The sequence below is a fragment of the Oncorhynchus kisutch genome, linkage group LG12 (genome assembly GCF_002021735.2).
Source record: "Oncorhynchus kisutch isolate 150728-3 linkage group LG12, Okis_V2, whole genome shotgun sequence".
In the NCBI taxonomy this organism is placed as follows: Eukaryota; Metazoa; Chordata; class Actinopteri; order Salmoniformes; family Salmonidae; genus Oncorhynchus; species Oncorhynchus kisutch.
Genome location: NC_034185.2, coordinates 20,988,864 through 21,003,826, shown reverse-complemented (window position 1 = coordinate 21,003,826; position 14,963 = coordinate 20,988,864). Strand labels below are relative to the sequence as shown.

Sequence of the window (14,963 nt, the reverse complement as noted above, 5' to 3'; positions counted from 1 at the left end):
GTACAGTATGTGGCTTAGTGGCAGTTTTTTTTAAACATAAGCTATGACCTGTCCACCTTGGATAGTGTGTTCAATGAGGAAAATGAAGAGAAGCATTTGAGAAACCTCTTCTGAACATTATACTGCTGTCGATATTTGCCTGGTCTTCTTCATGTAATCTTGTTTAATTTATAAATCCCTTCTTATTGTATTTTGAATGTAGCATAGGCATACCTTAGAATAAAGCGTATAAAGTACATAAAATGTGTCTTTGGATATTATTTGTTTTGTACCTCAATCATCTTGTGTCTAATCATATAATGGCTAGAGTTGAACTAAACAACCACAGGTACCCGGCTTCCAGTCCCATTGTCTGAGCTAGACATTTTTATCAAAGATTATCTATTATAGTGAGAAGACAGCTACTCTAACGATTTTTTATTTATTTTATTTTTATTTTACCTTTATTTAACCAGGTAGGCAAGTTGAGAACAAGTTCTCATTTACAATTGCGACCTGGCCAAGATAACGATGGAAAAGCATGTCCTCGAAGATGGAAGGAGGAGGCGAGATCAAGCCATTAAGAGGGCAAATACGCATATAAACAACAGGCACAATTTAGCTTTAGCCCCGCCGAGGCTGATTATAAAAGGATATTCCGGTTGTTAGTGGAAATGGAAGTGAGAGCGCGTGACGTCACCTCCGTTTTTGGACGTTAACAAGGCGACACTCTACGTCTTAACTCCTCGTCCACATTTTCTGGATTGGTTGAACAGTGCAGAAGAGAACCTCTCCTAACAATTAAAAACAAATCTCATCAAGACCAGAATGTGGGGGATCTAGTTTCAGGAGTTTTTTATGCTTTCTGCGTTAGGTTATAAAGTTTTTTTTTTTTTAAGTTACCGTAATGCCATGTGCGTCCAATTATATATGTGCATTTGTAACAGCCAAACCATTTATGAAACTTCTATTCGTTCAAATAAGCAAGACGTAAAAAATTACCAATCAATTACATTTGTGTTGACCAAATTCGACATTCTCATTGACCTACATGCACAAATTCCTCACTTCGTGGTCTTATTTTCGTGGAAAGATTTTGGGCGAAGTAAATCCTCTTGCACTATGATTTGATCTTTGCTGTAAAGCGGCTTAGAGTGGATCATGTGACTAGAAAAACATGACACACCGATCAGGAAGCAGAGTGTAGGCCGAGCAGACTGTCAAGACAGAACTCATTAAGGTAAACGAATATTTAGTGTTCCCCGAAATTTTCCATCGGCAATGTTTGGATATGCAAATGATTAGTAAATGTCGACAAGCGACAATTAAGCTGTAATTCATGCGACCTGAAAGGGATTTTAATGTTTACTGAAAGTTGTCAGCATTTGTGCAACAATGTATCTCTCTCTTTACGCTGCAGTATTTCCTTGATCTAAATGAACATGGCTACGTTACCATTCATGTTTTTAGCGTTTGATGAAATGTATATTATGACATACGAGTAGCAAATAGACACAGTGGGGAGGGGGCGTATTTGACATTCATCCATGCCCAGTTATTCAGGCGTTCGTATTTCCGCATTTTTCTGGTCTAGTTTTTCAGGTTGAGGGCGTTAGCTTGCCCTGCCTGTGCTCTCTTCCAATGCCTGTATCTGATTGGACGGCTGGCTGATGAACTTCAACTAACCTTTTGCAGACTGTACTCTTGTGTACATTCATGTGTTTCTCTTACTGATGGCCTATTATGTTTCTCAACATTCATGGTTTATTCACTTAAAAACTATTTTATACAAGCATGGGGGATTTTTCCCACTTTGGTGACAGCACGTATGTATGTCTATGGGAATGAGTGTTCATAATACATAAAGCAGGTGGGAGTGAATAGAAGTGAACTGAGGCAAGCCATGTGAGTGACTGACAACAATACTTGCAACATTTTATATTTCAAGGTCTTGGGGAGACTCCCAATGTGTCAACGATGGCCTACCAGTACGGAAAAGTGCAGGACCCAAATGTGCTTACTCAGACGATAATCTCCAACATCCAAAAGATCGCACAACAAAGTAATTGATACACATGGACAAACTGTGCACACAACCACAACATGTAAATCAGTACAAACAAGTTTTGTTATATCCTCAGACTTTCGTAGGCCAATAGGCTACTACTATACATATCCTATGAGGCCTGGGGGTAGACTCAAATGTATTAACATATCTACATTATATATTTTATTTTGAATGCATTTTCAAATGTAATGCTTTTCCTATTGAATGAACACACGTATTGTTTTGTGTCACAATATGTGTGCCTTGTTTCTGCCAGCATCTGAAATACAGAGTATTGTGGATAAGTTGGGAACCCCACAAGACACAACTGAGCTCAGACAGCAGCTGTGAGTTCTGTTTTAATCAGAATAAGTCTCTTATCTGTAACTTTTAAAGATGTTTTTACATGCAGGTATATGTATTATAATGGAATATTATCTAAATTAGGCTTTTCACTTTTCAAATGTAGGCAGCAGAAACAGCAGAATGTCAACCACCTTGCCAAAGAAACAGACCGAAGTGTGAAGCAATTTGGCTCTTTGCCTGTCACAACTGAACAGGTACTCAACACCTTTTTTTGTACAACAAGCAACAAAACGTATAGTAACTACTGTCATGTGCAATAGCAGACAGAACATTATTCACACAGTAATGTGAAAACAGCTAGGTGAACAGCACCTCAGTGCTCATTGGTCACATGTTAGGTGGGCTGGCCTGTGTTGTCCAAGCTGGTCCTAGGATGACCTGTTCCTGAGTCTCAAGTCTCAATCAACACAACTAAAAAATAATTGCACTTGTAGTAGTGCCCTCTGTTCACCTTTTATGAATGTCCCTTTAATGACAAATGCAATCAGCAGTTGCTACATCCATTTTTGGACTTAATGTATCCATTGGTTCTTGAAGAATATTACTTATACATGCCTCCATGAGTTTAGTTCAACGGTCGTTGAACTAAACTCCAAAATATAAGCTTGTTTTATTCCAATGTTTGTAAACAAACACTGTATAGCATTAAAAAAAACATGGTTAAATCAAATTTTTATATCATGGATGGTCAGTCCTTGCAGCCATAGCTCTGTCGTTTAATTTGAGTGGTTCTATTTCCCCAGTCCCATCCCCCGCGTTATGCCCAAACAGTGTTGGGGAGTATGTTTTGTTTTTGTTTTAACTGCTGATTGCCGCTTTGTATTTGCGTCTTTTATCTTAGCCAACTTTCAACAAACTTACCCTGCATTCTCAATGTTTTACTTTTATGAGAATATAAATTGGATAACAATTTATTTTCAAAAGAATCTCATTTAAAAAATATGTATTTCTACTTTGTCATTACATGGTGTGCTGATACTGTATAATAGGAAACGATAAGGTACTCTGTTTTATCGGAGTGGCTGCAGTTCTGATTTCTCTGGAACCCGCTGCCATGGGTTTCCCTCCTTTACTCACTGCTCTAGGCCTACTTGTTTGGCTCCCTGGAGAACAGGCTACTCTGGTGAATTTCAGTGATGAATGGTGCTCATTTAATACAATTAAAGCTGAAAATGACAATGAGAGCATTCTACATAACAGAACCAAATATAATAGTATAAGCAGTGGTCTGGTACCAACCAGTCGATCACCAAACATTTCTGTAGAAAAGCCAATGATAAAGCCTTCTCACTGGGAACAATCCAACTCCGAATTCCAAGCCGGAAACTCGGGCATCGTTCTTAAGCTCAGACTTTCCGACCTGAAGATCACTGATATCATGAGTTCCCAGATGCAGCTACCATCAGTCCGGTAAAATAAACGAGCAAATTATTTCAATTTATGGTCCACAGTGCCTTGCAAGTGCTACATTAGCACATCTATTTTGTTATAAAAGCTTGAGTTTTGAAATCTAATATGGTCTGAGAATAACAATATTGGCAGGACAGGCATATAGCCAAAATGCTGTGATAATGTACTAGGAAATGTATTAGGTCTAGAACTGTTTTATATTAGGTTAAATGTTTTTAGTCATGTTTAAACATCAATCTGAGCGGTAGGTCTCTGCTTGCTTTTTGACTGGGAAAGTGATCTTGACTCTGAAAAGGTTGGTGACCACTGCTGTATATAATTCAAAACAACACTGTACCGTGCAACACTTCATATTCCCATGAAATTGTGATTGAGATCAAATGTTTGGCATGCAGATGCTACATGGTCGTTTCACCGGTAAAACTTGAAGAATTATCATTCACGATTGACAGTGAGAAATGTGAAGAGAGGGTGACCTCAAATGTGTGCGTAAAGTACAGATAAAGAAAAGCTTGCGCAGAACGTGTTTCGAATCTTTAGCTCTGCGGAAGAAGGTTCCAGGGGGGGGGGGGTACTTTCAGGGTGGTTACTTTTGGATCCGCCTTTATTTATATATACTGCTGGTGCACTATTCTTAAGACTTTATTTCCTGTTTTCGTAGTTGTGCCTTCTCGTTCAAGGAAGGCCCAAGGCACACTGCATGAACATTTTTCCTGACAGCAGAAATCCAACAGTTTTGAAGGAATTTCTGTTTGTGTGTGGTAAAGAAAGCAATTATTGCGTTCTTGTAGAGGTCACAAGGAAAGTTTGTAATGCACGCCATGGCAGGAATAAAACAGTTCTTACAAACATCCACATTTTCTGTTTTTCAATACTGTCCTGGATGTTTAATTTAGACAATGGAAAGACAAATGATGGGTTTAATTGCAAACACATTCTAGTTGTATTACTTGCTAACGAAAAAATATATACATATTTTTCATATAAGTCTCACAATGAGTTGTTAGTATTTCACTTCTGCTTATGTAAAGTAGGACATGAGGGCCTGAGACAGAAGTCATAAGAATAATTCTCTTATCGGTTGAGATTAAAGAGTGATGCAATGGCACAGTATCATGAACACTGTATGTGATGTTAACTCATTTGTTTACATATACCTCTCTTCTAGCGCCAGAGAAAGATCCAGAAAGACCGATTTATCAATGACTTCTCCAATGCACTGGCCAATTTCCAAAAGACACAGAGGCAGGCTGCTCAGAAAGAGAAGGCGTTTGTTGCCAGAGTCCGTGCCGAGTCCAGAGTGTCGGTTAGTAATCATAAAAAATGTACACAAACTTTACTAGGTACAGACCAGAGGAGGCTGGTTGGAGGAACTATAGGAAGACAAGCTCATTTTAATGGCTGGAATGGAATGGAATTAATGGAACTGATTCAAACGTGGTTTCCATGTGTTTGAAACGTTTCATACTGTTCCACAAATTCTATTCCGGCCATTAGAATGAGCCCATCCTCATATACAGTGCCTTGCGAAAGTATTCGGCCCCCTTGAACTTTGCGACCTTTTGCCACATTTCAGGCTTCAAACATAAAGATATAAAACTGTATTTTTTTGTGAAGAATCAACAACAAGTGGGACACAATCATGAAGTGGAAAGACATTTCTTGGATATTTCAAACTTTTTTAACAAATCAAAAACTGAAAAATTGGGCGTGCAAACTTATTCAGCCCCCTTAAGTTAATACTTTGTAGCGCCACCTTTTGCTGCGATTACAGCTGTAAGTCACTTGGGGTATGTCTCTATCAGTTTTGCACATCGAGAGACTGAATTTTTTTCCCATTCCTCCTTGCAAAACAGCTCGAGCTCAGTGAGGTTGGATGGAGAGCATTTGGAACAGCAGTTTTCAGTTCTTTCCACAGATTCTCGATTGGATTCAGGTCTGGACTTTGACTTGGCCATTCTAACACCTGGATATGTTTATTTTTGAACCATTCCATTGTAGATTTTGCTTTATGTTTTGGATCATTGTCTTGTTGGAAGACAAATCTCCGTCCCAGTCTCAGGTCTTTTGCAGACTCCATCAGGTTTTCTTCCAGAATGGTCCTGTATTTGGCTCCATCCATCTTCCCATCAATTTTAACCATCTTCCCTGTCCCTGCTGAAGAAAAGCAGGCCCAAACCATGATGCTGCCACCACCATGTTTGACAGTGGGGATGGTGTGTTCAGGGTGATGGGCTGTGTTGCTTTTACGCCAAACATAACGTTTTGCATTGTTGCCAAAAAGCTCAATTTTTGTTTCATCTGACCACATGTTTGGTGTGTCTCCCAGATGGCTTGTGGCAAACTTTAAACGACACTTTTTATGGATATCTTTAAGAAATGGCTTTCTTCTTGCCACTCTTCCATAAAGGCCAGATTTGTGCAATATACGACTGATTGTTGTCCTATGGACAGAGTCTCCCACCTCAGCTGTAGATCTCTGCAGTTCATCCAGAGTGATAATGGGCCTCTTGGCTGCATCTCTGATCAGTCTTCTCCTTGTATGAGCTGAAAGTTTAGAGGGACGGCCAGGTCTTGGTAGATTTGCAGTGGTCTGATACTCCTTCCATTTCAATATTATCGCTTGCACAGTGCTCCTTGGGATGTTTAAAGCTTGGGAAATCTTTTTGTATCCAAATCCGGCTTTAAACTTCTTCACAACAGTATCTCGGACCTGCCTGGTGTGTTCCTTGTTCTTCATGATGCTCTCTGCGCTTTTATCGGACCTCTGAGACTATCACAGTGCAGGTGCATTTATACGGAGACTTGATTACACACAGGTGGATTGTATTTATCATCATTAGTCATTTAGGTCAACATTGGATCATTCAGAGATCCTCACTGAACTTCTGGAGAGAGTTTGCTGCACTGAAAGTAAAGGGGCTGAATAATTTTGCACGCCCAATTTTTCAGTTTCTGATTTGTTAAAAAAGTTTGAAATATCCAATAAATGTCGTTCCACTTCATGATTGTGTCCCACTTGTTGTTGATTCTTCACAAAAAAATACAGTTTTATATCTTTATGTTTGAAGCCTGAAATGTGGCAAAAGGTCGCAAAGTTCAAGGGGGCCGAATACTTTCGCAAGGCACTGTAGCTCCTCCCACCAGCCTCCACTGGTACAGACCACACCTTCAACATTAACGTTTTTGTTTAATGCAGGAAAAGGTTTAAAGGTACTGGATGGGGGGGTGTGTGTGTGTATATGTTACGTTACAGCCTTAATAGAAAATGGATACGAAAAAAAATCTTTGTCAATCTACACACAATAAATACCCCATAATGACAAAGCGAAAACAGTTTTTTTTACATTTTTGCAAGTGTATTAAAAATGAAAAACTGATACCTTATTTACATAAGTATTCAGACCCTTTCCAATGAGACTCAAAATTGAGCTCCTGTGCATCCTGTTTCCATTGATCATCCTTAAATGTTTCTACAATGTGATTGGAGTCCACCTGTGGTAAATTCAATTGATTGGGCATTTTTTGGAAAGGCACATACCTGTCTATATAAGGTCCCACAGTTGACAGTACATGTCAGAGCACAAACCAAGCCATGAGATCAAAGGAATTGTCTGTAGAGCTCCAAAATAGTATTGTGTCGAGGCACAGATCTGGGGAAGGGTATCAAAAGATTTCTGCAGCATTTAAGGTCCCCAGGAACACAGTGGCCTCCATTCTTAAATGGAAGAAGTTTGGAACAATGAAGACGAAACAAAATGTGGGATAAACTCAAGGGGTCTGAATACTTTTCAAATGCACTGTGTATATACACATTTAGTTATATTACAGCCTTATTCTAAAATGTACTATATCGTTTTTTTTCTTCATCAATGTAAATGTGATATTTCAGTTTATATTTTTAATACATTTCCAAAAATGTCTAAAAAGCTGTCTTTGCTTTGTCATTGTGAGGTATTGTGTGGAGATTGAGGATTGTGTATATATATATATACACACGCACACACTCATACTTATTTAATATATATATATGTGGACACCCATTCAAATTAGTGGATTCATCTGTTTCAGCCACACCCGTTGCTGACAGGTGTGTGTATATAATCAAGCACACAGCTGTGCAATCTACATAGACAAGCATTGGCAGTAGAATGGCCTTACTGAAGAGCTCAGTAATTTTCAACATGGCACCGTCATAGGATGCAAGCTTTCCAACAAATCAGTTTGTTACATTTTTGCCCTGCTAGAGCTGCCCCGGTTAACTGTAAGTGCTGGTATTGTGAAGTGGAATCGTCTAGGAGCAACGTGCTCAGCCGCAAAGTGGTAGGCCACACAAGCTCACAGAATGGGACCGCAGAGTTTTAAATCATCTGTTCTCGGTTGCAACACTCACTTCCGAGTTACAAACTGCCTCTGGAGCAACATCAGCACAAGAACTGTTCGGCGGGATCTTCATGAAATGGGTTTCCATGGCCGAGTAGCCGCACATAAGCCTAAGATCACCATGCGCAATGCCAAGCGTCAGCTGGAGTGGTATAAAGCTTGCCGACATTGGACTCTGGAGCGGTGGAAACTAGTTCTCTGGAGTGATGAATCACGATTCACCATCTGGCAGTCCGATGGAAGAATCTGGGTTTGGCGGATGCCAGGAGAACGCTACCTACCAGAATGCATAGTGCCAACTGTAAAGTTTGGCGGAGGAGGAATAATGGCCTGGGGCTGTTTTTCATGGTTCGGGCTAGTCCCTTTAGTTCTAGTGAAGGGAAATCTTAACGCTACAGCATACTGACATTCTAGATGATTCCGTGATTTCAAATTTGGGGAAGACCCTTTCCTGTTTCTCACGTGACAATGCCCCCATGCACAAAGCGAGGTCCATACAGAAATGGTTTGTCTGTGTTGAAGAACTTGACTGTCCTGCACAGAGCCCTGACCTCAACCCCATCGAACACCTTTGCGATCAATTGGAACAGCGACTGTTAGCCAAGCCTAAACGCCCAACATCATTGCCCTACCTCACTAATGCTCTTGTGGCTGAATGGAAGCAAATTCCCACAGCAATACTCCAACATCTAGTGGAAAGTCTGTTATATCAGTAAAGGGGGGACCAACTCCATATTAATGCCCATGATTTTGGAATGAGATGTTCGATGAGCAGGTGTCCACATACTTTTGGTCATGTAGTGTATATACAGCCGTTGATTGGTGATAGGAGGAGTAGTCAGTTATTTGGTTGTCGAGAGGGGAGGAAATGTAAATGTTTCAAGTGTGGTCTTTCCTCCCAAACTGTAGTCACTTTACACATAAAGCCATAAATTAGAGAGCATCAGACTGACTGTTCTGTCCACCCTCAGGGTGGCTATCCTGACGACAGCTTTGGAGGAAATGGAAACGTCTATGAAAGGTCAGAGTTCAGCATTTCAGTGGTCTCGTGCTTTTTGAGTGAAATAGTACACAGACATGCTGCACTAAACATACTGTGCAAGCTGTTTAAATTCATCCCACTGTCTGTTGCCACAACTGCATGCCGACAACAGAGGAAGGAACCACTGTAGACACTCATATTTAATGAATTTACCCAGAGTTCATAATCCTGATTCCTCTATTATTGCCTACAGTTGTGGAGAATGTAAACATCCTCTTTTACAGTTAAGATAATGTTTTTTATTTGGTCTATTGGGGTTTAGCTCTTTTTTTTTCTTTTTTCTGACCTTTTTGTTCTACTATGAATTCGCTTAACCATTAAATGAATATTCACATACAAAACCCACAGTTGACTATTCTCTAACTGCTAGTTTATCTAAACATCCACTTTAGTGTTAACATGTCAGTCTTTATAGGCCCATCTCTCTCTAGCCCAGACAGACGTAGTGGGAGGTGAGTGTTTGCTTTGGGTGGTTCACCACATCTTCCCCATGTCTGACTCTACAGTGGGGGGCAGGCCCAGGTCCAGTCACAGTCCCAGGAGGTGGCCATCACTGAAGAGGACCTGCAGCTCATCCAGGAGAGAGAGACTTCCATCAGACAGCTAGAGGTGACAGCACTCCTATTACTCACCATTAGTGAACAAGATTCAGGGTTAAATTCTGATTTTGCTGGATGTCTTTCATTCCTTTAAATGATCTTATACCATAAGCCATACAGTAATCATAGCTTATTTGGGCCGAAGGCTATTTTATTTGCCCCCCTATGTTTTCAGATAATTATTTTTTGACATAATGGACTGTAAAAACACCCTAAAATCAGCTCCAAGTGATTTTAATTTCAGAAATCAAATCAAATGTTATTTGTCACATGCTCTGAATACAACAGGTGTAAACCTTACCGTGGAATGTTTACTTACAAGCCCTAGAGTTAAGAAAATATTTACGAAAGTAAAAATATTTAATAAAATCAAAAAGTAGCACAAGAAAATTACATTAGGAGGCTATATACAGGGGGTACCGGTACAGGTTAGTTGAGGTCATTTGTATAGTGACTATGCATAGATGATAAACCGCGAGTAGCAGCAGTTTAAAAACAAAGGGCGTGGGGGTCAATATAAATATTCCAGTTGGCCATTTTATTAATTGTTCAGCAGTCTTATGGCTTGGGGGTAGCAGCCGTTAAGGAGCCTTTTGGTCCTAGACTTGGCGCTCTGGGACCTCTTGCCTTGCGGTAGCATAGAGAACAATCTCTGAATTGGATGACTGGAGTCTTTGACCATTTTATGGGCCTTCCTCTGACACCGCCTTGTATATAGGTCCTGGATGTCATGAAGCTTGGCCCCAGTGATGTACTGGGCTGTACGCACTACACTCTGTAGTGCCTTACGGTCAGATGCCAAGCAGTTGCCATACCAGGCATTGATGCAAATGGTCAGGATGCTCTTGATGGTGCAGCTGTAGAACTTTTGAGAATCTGGGGACCCATGCCAAATCTTTTCAATCTCCTGAGGGGAAAGGTGTTGTTATGCCCTCTTCACAACTATCTTGGTGTGTTTGGACCATGATAGTTTGTTGGTGATGTGGACACCAAGGAACTTAAACCTCTCGACCTGCTCCACTACAGCCCTGTTGATGTTAATGGGGGCCTGTTTGGCCCTCCTTTTCCAATTGTCCACAAACAGCTCATTTGTCTTGCTCACATTGAGGGAGAAGTTGTTGTCCTTTCACCACACTGCCAGGTCTCTGACCTCCCTATAGGCCCATCGTTGTCGTTGATCAGGCCTATCACTGTTGTGTCATCAGCGAACTTAATGATGGGGTTGGAGTCGTGCTTGGCCACGCAGTCGTGGGTGAACAGGGAGTACAGGAAGGGACTAAGCATGCACCCCTGAGGGGCCCCAGTGTTGAGGATTAGCATTTCCAAATCTGTTCCCAAGTATTCCCACGCATAATAGAGAGGCACGTGAACTTACACCAATGCAAGCGAGGTTTGAAATAATTATGTTTTAGTAAAATATTGGGTGGCTTGCTGTCAATTTGCAGTTTACAAATTACTTGTAATTATGTTCTGGCCCCCCGACCATCCTCGCAAGAAAAAATTGGCCTGCGGCTGAATCTAGTTGATGATCACTGCCTTATGCTATCCTGCAAATCACACTTACATAATGGATTTATATCCAGTCTGTTTAATTTGTGGTGATGTCTGTTTATTCAATGCTTGTTTTCTCTTTTTTCAGTCTGATATTACAGATATAAATGAAATATTTAAGGACTTGGGAATGATGGTCCATGAGCAAGGGGATGTGATCGGTAAGCATACATTCAGTCATTTACTCCTCTAAACTTCTGACTGTTAGAAACTTTTCCACTTTCAAAACATTGACAGCATACGCCTACAGAGATCAAATACTGCATGTTTAGGAGTCTTTATGGAGAACAGTCTAATGAGTCTTCTGGGAAAAGAGGATGACAAACAGCTATGCTAGCTAGACACACACGATTATGTCCCACAGTTAAAACTGAAGGGATGTTAACGTGATAATGACATCATTTGAGAGGCTAGTCATCGTCATGGTGTAAGTCAAATGTTCTAACTTTTTCAGCAATATTTTCAAGAAAATATTCAACCAAAACTGAACCTCTGGGAGAGAATGACCCTTTCACTGTGCATTTATACCCCTTAGACAGTATAGAGGCCAATGTCGAAACTGCTGACCTTCATGTTCAGAATGCCACCCAGCAGTTAGCACAGGCTGCAGACTATCAGGTAGGTAACATAAGAATCATTATTTTGAGGCTGAATAAATCATAACGCTTTTTCTGTATATTTTACAATACAATTTTCTTATAACGTTAAGTGTTTCTTTTGCCCCTTTCAGCGCAAATCTAGGAAGAAGATCTGCATTCTCATTGTCGTTCTGGCGGTTCTTGCTGTTGTCATTGGTTTAATCATCTGGGCATCAGTCAAAGGATGATGATGCTTTTCATATACTCTTTGGTCCTGGCATTTTATTGATTATTTAGGACTAAGTTTGAGTTACAAATCTCATGGCCATAATACTAAGAAGAATACACACAGCATAGACCTGGAATAGGCTTGTGTGATACAGTACCTGCTAATTATTATGGACTGTAGCCTAGTCTATGCACCAGAGGCCAAGAATTGTGCAATGCTAAGTAATATTTTGCATCACTTTTGCTGTCAAGTTCCTCAGTGCTGGCTTATTTTTCTCTTCAAGCCTTTATTTTCTATGAAGCAATTTATGCATTTTTATTTAATCTCACAAAGATTCTCACTGTATAAATAAATATGTACAGTGCCTTCAGAAAGTATTCATACTGCTTGACTTATTCCATATTTTGTTGTTAGTCTGAATTCAAAATGACTTAAACTGCTTTTTTTCCTCACTTTTTTTCCTCACCCACCTACCTATATCTTGTAATGACAAAGGGAAAACATGTTTTTGACATATTTGCAAATTGAAAATGAAATGCTGAAATCACATTTTCACAAGTATTCACACCCCTTAGTCAATACATATTTTGAATGACCTTTGGCAGCGATTACAGCTGTGAGTCTTTATGGGTAAGTCTCTAAGAGATTTGCACACCTGGATTGTGCAATATTTGCAAATTATTATTTTTACAATTCTTCAAGCTCTGTCCAGTTGGTTGGTGATCATTGCTAGACAGCCATTTTCTTGCCATAGACAACTTAATTGACAACTGCAACTAGGCCACTCCGGAACATTCAATGTCCTAGTGTCTGTTGGAAAGCAGACTGAACCAGGTTTCCTCTAAGATTTTGCCTGTGCTTAGCTCCATTCTGATGTATTTTTATCCTTAACTCTGTATTCCTTGCCGATGATGAGCATAACATGATGCAACGTTTTCTGCAGTTTTACTTTAGTGCCTTATTGCAAACATGATGCAAGTTTTGGAATATTTGTATTCTGTACAGGCTTCCTTCATTGAGGTTAATATTTTGGAGTAACTACAATGTTGTTCATCCATCTTCAGTTTTCTCCTACCACAGCCATTAAACTCTATAACAGTTTTAAAGTCACCATTGGCTCCATGGTGAAATCTCTGAGCGGTTTCTTTCCTCTCTGACACCTGTATCTTTGTAGTGACTGGGTGTATTGCAACAACATCCCAAAGTATAATTAATAACATCACCATGCTCAAAGAGATATTCAATGTCTGCTTTTTATTTCTACCCATCTACCAAAAAGTCAGAGTGGACTTTTAGTCCAACTCAGGAGGTGCGCACACCACTCACCTCTTCCGAGTATATTACCCGCTAATGTTCAGTCTCTGGATATTAAGGTTGACGAGCTCAGGGCAAGGATTTCCTTCCAGAGAGACATCAGGGATTGTAACATACTCTGTTTCACGGTAACATGGCTCTTGGGATAAACTGAGTCCATTCAGCCAGTTGGGTTCTCAGTTCATCGCGCAGACGGGAATGTATATCTCTCCAGGAAGAAGGGCGAGGGTGTATGTTTCATGATTAACTACTCATGGTGTGATTGTGATAACGTACAGGAACTCAAGTCATTTTGTTGACCTGACCTAGAATACCTCACCATCAAATGTTGACCGTATTACCTCCCAAGAGAATTCTCTTCGGTTATAGTCACAGCCCTGTATATAACCTCCTCAAGCCAACACCATGACGGCCCCCAAAGAACTTCATTGGACTTTATGCAAACTGGAAACCACATATCCTGAGGCTGCGTTTATTGTAGCTGGGGACTTTAACTGAGCAAATTTGAGTAAAACGTTACCGAAGTTCTATAAAGGCTTTTCGCTACACCCGCAATAACATCTGCTTAACACGTGTATGTGACAAATACAATTTGATTTGATAGGTGCCCTTTGTGAGACATTGGAAAACCTCCCTGGTCTTTGCCGTTGAATCTGTGTTTGAAATTCACTGCTCGTCTGAGGGAACTTACAATTATCTGTATGTGTGGGGAAACAGAGATGAGATTCAAAAATGTTAAACACTATTATTGCACACAGAGTCCATGCAACTTAGTATGTGAATTGTTAGGCTCCCCATAAGAATGGGGAGGAATACTTATTGACTCAAGACATTTCATTTTAAAATGTAATACATGTTAGATTTCAGGCTGTAACACAACACAATGTGGAAAAAGTCTAGGGGTTTGAATACTTTGAAGGCACAGTATGGGTTATACAATTATTGTGGAACTGTGAATGTTTTTGCTGCCTCAAATGTGATCCGTTTTTATACAGCTCTTTCCGTTTTCACTTTCTTCAATAAAAAGCAGTGCAGCACTAGATGCAATGAGCTCTTAATTGCTGGCTTCCCTTTTTCCCCCATTCTGACCTTTGCCTACTAATCATCATTCTTCTTTAATTCAGTGTGATTTGGTCGTACTTTAGAACATTGTGTAGCCCATCTACTTTGTGTTTTCAATGGAAATGTTACATATCAAAAGTTTACTATTTTTTTTAATATACTTTTTCTTTTTGATTCTTGGTCTTGTCCAGTTTTTCTGAGGGAGGAAGCTTTACTGTACAATATACTCCTGAAACATGATAAATGAGCTGAATCAATAAAACCCTGATTTGTGTACTCAATCTCAAATGCTTAATTGCATTTTTCTTGTTGAACAAGGATTTTAGTGAAAATGAGCATGTACAAATTCAAAGACATTTACCATTTTATGCAGTGGGTGATTTGATTTCCTCACCTCATCTTG

At 39.9% G+C, this 14,963-nt stretch overlaps 1 protein-coding gene across 1 annotated transcript; it reads left to right on the top strand.

Annotated features, from left to right (window-relative positions):
* Nucleotides 1–689: 689 nt before the first annotated feature.
* On the top strand, nt 690–14,841 carry LOC109900691 (syntaxin-7). Its single transcript, XM_020496436.2, has 10 exons — nt 690–1,219; nt 1,928–2,041; nt 2,304–2,373; nt 2,496–2,586; nt 4,971–5,108; nt 9,157–9,206; nt 9,734–9,836; nt 11,466–11,538; nt 11,913–11,995; nt 12,108–14,841. The coding sequence occupies exons 2-10, from the start codon at nt 1,957–1,959 to the stop codon at nt 12,201–12,203; spliced, it is 789 nt and encodes a 262-aa protein (XP_020352025.1). The 5' UTR covers nt 690–1,219; nt 1,928–1,956; the 3' UTR covers nt 12,204–14,841.
* The last annotated feature ends 122 nt before the right edge of the window (nt 14,842–14,963 follow it).